Genomic DNA, 8,843 nt, shown 5'->3' on the forward strand with positions numbered 1-8,843 from the left:
TTGGCCGGGTTGGGCAACCCGGTCAGGCGCGAGCCGGCTTGAGGGGCGATGCTGGCCCCGTTATTTTTGAAAAGGATCCGGGTTCCGTTGCCTGCCCGGGGTTCATCCCCCCGACAAGAGTGGTGTGGTAATCTTGTTCTGGAAGTCATGTTACTAGACCATGACGAACCTACGAACTATGAGGAAGCGATGATGACCCAGATTCCGATAAATGGCTTGAGGCCATGAAATCTGAGATAGCATCCATGTATGAGAATAAATTATGGACTTTGATTGACTTGCCCGATGATCGGCGAGCCATTGAGAATAAATGGATCTTCAAGAGGAAGACGGACGCTGATAGTAGTGTTACTATAAAGCTCGAATTGTCGCAAAAAGTTTTCAACAAGTTCAAGGTGTTGACTACGATGAGATTTTCTCACTCGTATTGATGCTTAAAGTCTGTCCGAATCATGTTAGCAATTGCCGCATTTTATGAAATCTGGCAAATGGATGTCAAAACTGCATTCCTTAATGGATTTATTAAAGAAGAGTTGTATATGATGCAACCAAAAGGTTTTATCGATCCTAAAGGTGCTAACAAAGTATGCAAACTCCAGTGATCCATCTATGGACTGGTGCAAGCATCTCGGAGTTGGAATATATACTTTGATAAGGTGATCAAAGCATATGGTTTTATACAGACTTATGGTAAAGCCTGTATTTACAAGAAAGTGAGTGGGAGTTCTGTAGCAGTTCTGATATTATATGTGGATGATATATTGATGATTGGAAATGATATAGAATTTCTGGATAACATAAAAGGATACTCGAATAAGAATTTTTCAATGGAAGACCTCGGTGAAGCTACTTACATATTGGGCATCAAGATCTATAGAGATAGATCAAGACGCTTCATAAGATTTTCAATAAATACATACCTTGACAAGATTTTGAAGGAGTTTAAAATAGATCAGTCAAAGAAGGAGTTCTAGCCTTATTGTAAGGTATTAAGTTGAGTAAGACTCAAAACCCGACCACGCCAGAAGATAGAGAGAGAATGAAAGTCATTCCCTATGCCTAAGCCATAGGTTCTATAAAGTAAGCCATGCTGTGTACCAGACCTATTGCGTACCTTGCCATGAGTTTGGAGGGGGTACGATAGTGATCCAAGAGTGGATCACTGGACATCGGTCAAAATTATCCTTAGTTACCTAAGAGGACTAAGGAAATGTTTCTCTGTTATGGAGTTGATAAAGAGTTCGTCTTAAAGAGTTACGTCGATGCAAGTTTTAACACTGATCTAGATGACTCAGAATCTCAATCTGGATACATATTGGAAGTGGGAGCAATTAGTTAGAGTAGCTCCATGCAGAGCATTGTAGATATAGAAATTTACGAAATACATACGGATCTGAATGTGGCAGACCCGTTGACTAAACTTCTCTCACAAGCAAAACATGATCACACCTTAGTACTCTTTGGGTATTAATCACATGGCGATGTGAACTAGATTATTGACTCTAGTAAACCCTTTGGGTGTTGGTCACAAGGCAATGTGAACAATGGGTGTTAATCACATAAAGATGTGAACATGGAGATGTGAACTAAATTACTCTAGTGCAAGTGAGAGACTGAAGGAAATATGCCCTAGAGTCAATAATAAAGTTGTTATTTTATATTTCCTTATATCATGATAAATGTTTATTATTCATGCTAGAATTGTATTAACGGGAAACTTGATACATGTGTGGATACATAGACAAAAAACCATGTCCCTAGTAAGCCTCTACTAGACTAGCTCGTTTATCAAAGATGGTTAAGTTCCCTAACCATAGACATGTGTTGTCATTTGATGAACAAGACCCATCCGTTAGCTTAGCATTATGATTGTTCAGTTTTATTGCTATCGCTTTCTTCATGTCAAATACATATTCCTTCGACTATGAGATTATGCAACTCCCGGATACCAGAGGAATACCTTGTGTGCTAACAAACGTCACAACATAACTGGATGGTTATAAAGATGCTATACAGGTATCTCCGAAGGTGTTTGTTGGGTTGGCATAGATCGAGATTAGGATTTGCCACTCCGAATATCGGAGAGGTATCTCTAGGCCCTCTCGGTAATGCACATCATGATAAGCCTTGCAAGCAATGTGGCTGAGTTAGTTGTGGGATGATGTATTACGGAACGAGTAAAGAGACTTGCTGGTAACGAGATTGAACTAGGTATGAAGATACCGACAATCGAATCTCGGGCAAGTAACATACCGATGACAAAGGAAATAATGTATGTTGTCATAACGGTTCGACCGATAAAGATCTTCGTAGAATATGTGGGAGCCAATATGAGCATCCAGGTTCTGCTATTGGGTATTGACCGGAGAGGTGTCTCAGTCATGTCTACATAGTTCTCGAACCCGTAGGGTCCGCACGCTTAACGTTCGATGATGATTTGTATTATATGAGTTATGTGATTTGGTGACTGAATGTTGTTCGGAGTCCCGGATGAGATGACGAACATGACGAGGAGTCTCGAAATGGTCGAGAGGTAAAGATTGATATATTGGATGATAGTATTCGGACACCGGAAGTGTTTCGAAATGTATCGGGTATGTATCGGAGTACCGGGGGGTTACCGGAACCCCCTGGAGGAAGATATGGGCCATATGGGCCATAGAAGGGAGGCAAGGCAGCCCACAAGGGGTGGCGCGCGCGCCCCCTATGGAGGAGTCCGAATTGGACTATGGGAGGGGGCGGCGCCCCCCTTTCCTTCTCCTTCTCCTTCTCCCTCTCCTTCCCGCTTTCCCCCTCCGATAAAAGGAAGGGGGGGCGAATTGGACTAGAAGCCCAAGTGGGACTCCTCCCACTTGGGGCGCTCCTAGGCCGGCCTCCTCCCCTCTCCCTCCTTTATATATGGGGGCAGGGGGCGCCTCTAAGACACACCAGTTGTTCCAAGTCGTGTGTGGCGCCCCCTTCCACAGTTTGCTCCTCCAGTCATATTCACGTAGTGCTTAGGCGAAGCCCTGCGCGGATCACTTCACCATCACTGTCACCACGCCGTCGTGCTGACGGAACTCTCCCTCGACACTTTGCTGGATCAAGAGTTCGAGGGACGTCATCGAGCTGAACGTGTGCTGAACTCGGAGGTGCCGTACGTTTGGTACTTGATCGGTTGGATCGTGAAGACGTTCGACTACATCAACCGCGTTAAACTAACGATTCCGCTTTCGGTCTACGAGGGTACGTGGACACACTCTCCCCCTCTCGTTGCTATGCATCTCCTAGATAGATCTTGCGTGAGCGTAGGATTTTTTTTAAAATTGCATGCTACGTTCCCCAACAGTCACTTGTTATATATGACAGTTGTAGTTGAAACTTGTCACATGGAAATTCTAGACGTGACAAATTCATATATTTTTTTCTCTTTCCAAACATGGCAAATTTTAGTTCATTTTGTAATGCTCTTATGACAAGCTTTAGGAATTTTCACTACAAGTGCCACCTCATCAATGGCCTACCTCAACATGCATGAGAATGCTTTCTGCAAAAAGAAACATGCATGAGAAAGGATTCATTAATTAGTTGATGTCAATCACTTCTATTTATTTCAACATAGACACATCTCATCTCATCACACATGCCCTTCTCAAAGGCTCACCTCAACATGCATGATATTTTTTTATATCATTCTACTTATGTCTTTTTTTAGAAACACTGATTATAATGCAGACGCAAACACACACTCACATGGCGCCTACTAAAGATCATATCAAAGTTGCTGAGCTTGAAGATTGATGAATTCACTACGCGCAGCTCGCTATCAATGGAAATGTTGCCTCCTACTAAAAGAATGTTTCACATAATGAGACATGAAAGCATGAGATCTGGGTTTGATCTCTGGTGGGTTGGAGGTACTGTTGCCCTCCTAACTATCCAACAATGATCAGTTATCATGCTACTTATTCAACAAATATTTTGGAACTACACAATATATAATATGCATTTGCAGTTCTAGTGAATATATTATTAATCAAGATATCCATTTTCATACAACCAAAACTCATTGAGATATGATTGCCACAACAATGTACGAGGTATCATCAGTTTGACAAATTTTGAGATACGTACGTACAGAGGAGCAAATTAGAGTCTCCGTTCCTTGAGCTACTGTACTTAGTACATGATGCCATTGTAGGCTGAAAGAGGCAGGCTGAGCCAATCGTCCGTGTCTCCACCGTCGCTGATCAGATCATCGCCATTGCCGATGCTGTTGAGCGCATTGAACAGGTCTTGTGCTATCACGTCGTCTCCTCGCTCGTCAGCCACCAAGCCTTCCAGTGACCTCGCATGCTCAGGCTGGTCTTCTTGTTCATCTTGGACGTGTTCCCTTGTCTCTGCCAACTCTTCTGCGTCAGCATCAAACCAGCTCAACAAGTCGCTCATGTCGACCTCCGGCGGCTGGGACTCCGACCCGCTCGTGCTCTGGTGGCCTCCTTGCTGGATGGTGCTTTGGTCCTCTGCCATTTCAAGATCGACCTCCAGTGACCTCGCGAAGTCGTCCATGTCCTTGGTCAGCGCGGGATGTGATTTACGAGGGCTTATTGTCGCGTGGCGCTGAGGCGGCGGCGCCGACAGGAAAGCCGGCGGCTCCGAAGGATTCCAGGACGGTCGCTTCGGAGAGTTCCACCCACCGATGGCTTGTTGAACTGCCACGTTGACAGCCGACAGTGCTGCGGACGCGGGCACAGCAGCAGCAGCGCGGATCCGCTTGGGGCGCGGCGGCTCGGCGATGGGAGGCGCCCGCCTCTTTGGCGCCTGCTGCGTGGGCGTGGGCACGCGACGTTTATCAAGGGCACGCGGCGGCGGTGGCTTCTGGATCACCTGCGGCTTCCTGGCTTCTTGCGGACGCGGGAACGCTGGTTTCTTGTTCACCCGCGGCTGCCGTGGTTCATGTGGACGCGGCGGTTGCGGCTGCACGACCATTGCGGCGTGTGCTCCGGCGACTCCACGTTCAACAAGAAGATGATCCCCTGCTTCAGATTGCTGGCGCGTGACGGACCCCTGCTTCGAACCGGGCGAGACGTAGATCTTGCAGAGGACGCGCTCCTCCCCCTTGTCGTCGACGGCGAACTGGTCCAGGCCGCAGATGTGGTACTCCTCCATCAACCAATCGGACTCTTTGTTCTTGTCCTTGTACGAGTAGCGAAGGGTGTCGAGGAAGCCGATCGTCTCGCCGGCGTCATTCTGGACCGCCTTCTTGCCGTTCGAGGCCCATCCGCCAGCGCCGGAGCCGGCGGTGCGCGAGATCCTGTAGCCGCGCCCCGCTTTCTGGCGCTTGCACGTGGTGAAGAAGAAGCGGTCATGGGTTCCGGGAAGCCGAGGGAACACGGCGGCGAGGTCCTTGGGCTCCGAATCGTAAACCCTCGCCTCGCGGATGACGCGGGCTGTGTCCGGCAGCTGCTGCCGGAGGACCCAGCGCCGGAGGTAGAAGCCGGTGGCCACCGCGGGCGTCGGGTTGAACTTCATGCCGCAGCGGAGCGCAGCGTGGGCGACCGCTGTCCCGATCGTATCGTAGCAGATCGTATCGTAAGAGCGTAAACAGGCAGGTTGGTAGGCTACACATTTATGCTGCGATCGGCTGGAGCGACGGCCGAGTAGACTAGGATTCAGCTAGCTTGCCCGATTCGGATTTAGACTCCTTTTTTTACATATATAAACGGATTTACACTCCTTGATGTCCACATGGCAATTTATGAATTTTCAAACTTGTCACATGGCAACATTTTTGTAATGTCCACATGGCAAAAAAAATCATGATTAGATGATAAATTTGAATTATTTGGTTTATAAGACATGTCAAATTTCTGGATATGTTTCTAGTAGTCACATGGAAAATTTTACTTTTAAGTTTAGATCAACTTAACAATTATTGCATGTTTTTTTTGCCTCATGTCACTTGTTATATGTGACAATTCTGATTGAAATTGTCACGTGACAATTCTAGACATGACAAATCGCATGGCAACATCTTTTTTTTTTGTCTTTCTGAACTTGATTTTTTCATTTCTTTTTGTAATGCTCCCGTTACAAGCTTTAGGAATTTTCTACCGTATTCATGATAATTTTGGAAATGTTTCTAATTTGTCACATGGCAATTTTAGATTATTATTTTTGCATTTTTCTAAGTAAAATTGTTTTCTACACATTACACTTTTTGTATGGCAAACATATTGTTTGGACCATGGCAAATTTCATTGCACATACCACTAAATATTTCTTTTGAACATAACCATGGTAAATTATTTTTGGATCATGCAAAATTTGTTTTACACCATGGCAAATTTATTCAACAAACAATGTTAAAAAATTTGAATAGCATGGCAATTTACTTTGAACGTACCATGGAAAACTTGTTGAACATAATACCACGGAACGAGTTTTCTTTGGTAAATCTTGATATGTTATGGCAACAAACAATTTTCAAAATTTGTAATGCTCTTTGGAGGTGACTGGCTCGTCGAGTTCCGGCAGGAGTGTGCGCGGGGTCGCCGTGGTGTTGGAGTGGCGGCGAAGGAAAAAGAGAAAAGGGAAAGGAGAGAAAATAGAAGGACGAAGGCGCAGGGTCCAGGAGGAGTTTTGAGTGGGCCGGCGATGTCGGAGTTCTACGTGTCTGCTGTCCGGACTTCTGCAAATCCTCAGGTTGTTTCATGTTTGCGCAAAAAAGTGCATCCCGACTGTTCGACGGAGCAGTACAGAATCACGTTTGATCGAAAAACATGTCCAGATTGTGCAATTTAAATCTTGGAGGCGGTTTGAGGGTCCGTTTTGAAAATGCCATCATAGAATAGACCGTCCATGATTATTACCGCAGGACAGATAATTCACGGCAGAAACAGACTTTTTATTGCGGCATTAAATTTCATTCGCTCCGCCTCGGTGCGGAGAGTCATCATCTCGCGATGCGCGCCGCGGCCGCCGTTGGCCTGTCCTGCGGTGCCACACGCCCCGCGTCAACGGAGCTCCTTGGCGAGGGGGCGCGCACTTGGCCGGCGAGGTCCCGCGGTTCGAGGGACGCCCTGCGCCGGCCGCCGCCCCCACTAGGCGGCCGCTCGTACGACCGCGACGGCGAGGCCGCCTCGGGGCGATGCCGCGGCGCGCTCTGCGACCGGGCCTGCTTGGCGCGCGACGACTCCGTGTTGGCCATGTAGCTCGCGGCGTGGGCGTGGCACGCCTTGCCGCCGCGGTGGCGCCCGCTCGCCTCGGACGCCGCCGCGGAGAAGGAGGCGGACGAGTAGTGCTCCTCGTCGAACCGGCCGCTGAACGTCCGCACGCTCAAGTCCGACGTCAGACCCGACGGACCCGGCGACGCCTTCTGGTTCTGGTTGTAGTACAGCTCCGCCTTCGCCGGCGTCGAGCAGCAGCTGTTGCGCCGTGCGCCGCCGCTGCTGTCCACCTCCCCGACGCCCTTCCCGTTCTCCTCCTGCATTGCCACGGACAGTGGCTTCCGAGGGGAGCAGTGATGCTGCGGCGACCGGCGGCTCGTTGTCCGCGCCGGCGGCGTGCCGTCCTCGAGGAGCCGGAGCCGCAGCCGCTCAGCGCGCACGCGCCTCTGGGCGGCGACGAGCGCCTGGATGCGGCGGAGCGTCATGTCGGCCTGCCGCCTCACCAGCTGGCCCCTCACGATGGCCTGCAGCTTCACCATCCCTCGCAGCGCGCACAGTGCCGTCCTCGCCAGATACGATCGGAAGGCGGACTGAATCTTGACGGCCGCGGCTTCCTCGGCGTCACAGGTGCTGCCCTCCGGCGGCGCCTTGGCCGCGGTGATCGCGACCTCGTGCGGCGCAGCAGCACCGACGGCATGCTGGTCCTGCACCGTCACCGCATGCACCTCCGAGAAGCAGTGCGACGACGTGGACGCGAGCTGGCCCTTGCCTTGGCAGCCGGACGTGGCGCTGATCGTGTCCCTGGCGCTCACCGACGCCGCCGGACGCCGGAAGCTCCAGCGTCTCTTCTCTTTGGCCGGCGCCGGCAGGCCGTCGTCTGTCCCCTTGTCCCTGGCCTTCTTGCCGGTGAGGAAGCTTCTGAGCCACCTGCCAGCCTTGCCCATCTGCAGAGAAAACGCTACAATTCTGCAGCTGCGGCTGCCGCTACTACTTGCTCTACTCCATTACGCGTCGATCTTTGCAGCAGCATGCAGGGGAAGAAGTAGAATGAGGAAGAAGCAGAACGAGGAAAATGATCCAATGATCTAAACACAATGGATTTCCCATTCTCTCACACTCTGCTTCTGCCATGTGCAGGGAGATGGTCTAGTGGAGGGAAATGTGAAGTGTTAAATATCAGTAATTTCTGTACCCAACACAAACAACCCTCAGCTTTTACTGCAAAACTTCAAACGTAGAAAAGGGGGCGCTGTCCTCGCTAATTATGGTCCGGATAAGCTTAATTGCGATTTACGATTAAAAGGAGCCTGCATGTGGTGAGTAGAGGAGGAGTAACCTTTACTACTGAATGAAACCCCAAATTGTCAATGTGGGCAGCACAGATCCATTGATGGTCCACGGTAGTTACACGGATTATTGCCAGCACTGTACTATACTCCTCATCGCATTGCAGAAAGGAACTCCTCACATGGCACAACTCAGCAGAAGACGGCAATTGCTCATGATCCAAGGGAAGCTAGCTAGTATAGGCTATAGCTAGATACTAGTGGTACTCTGAATGATGCACAAGATTGTGCTGTGATGATGAGTACCGGTACTAATTATGCTACTAATGTGCCCATTTGGCCTTTGCTTTGTTGATCTGTGTAGTGGTAGATGCAGCTTAATTTGGAGCTCTTGCTGCTGTTGCTGCTG

General features: G+C 49.1%; 1 protein-coding gene across 1 annotated transcript; it reads right to left on the reverse strand.

Moving 5' to 3' along the window:
• Nucleotides 1–3,946: 3,946 nt before the first annotated feature.
• LOC123119470 (uncharacterized) lies at nt 3,947–8,456 on the reverse strand. The gene is made up of 2 exons (XM_044539275.1): nt 7,652–8,456; nt 3,947–5,613 (listed from the first exon to the last, which is right to left on the reverse strand). The coding sequence occupies exons 1-2, from the start codon at nt 8,090–8,092 to the stop codon at nt 4,159–4,161; spliced, it is 1,896 nt and encodes a 631-aa protein (XP_044395210.1). The 5' UTR covers nt 8,093–8,456; the 3' UTR covers nt 3,947–4,158.
• Nucleotides 8,457–8,843: the final 387 nt, after the last annotated feature.

The sequence above is a fragment of the Triticum aestivum genome, chromosome 5D, assembly GCF_018294505.1.
Source record: "Triticum aestivum cultivar Chinese Spring chromosome 5D, IWGSC CS RefSeq v2.1, whole genome shotgun sequence".
In the NCBI taxonomy this organism is placed as follows: domain Eukaryota; kingdom Viridiplantae; phylum Streptophyta; class Magnoliopsida; order Poales; family Poaceae; genus Triticum; species Triticum aestivum.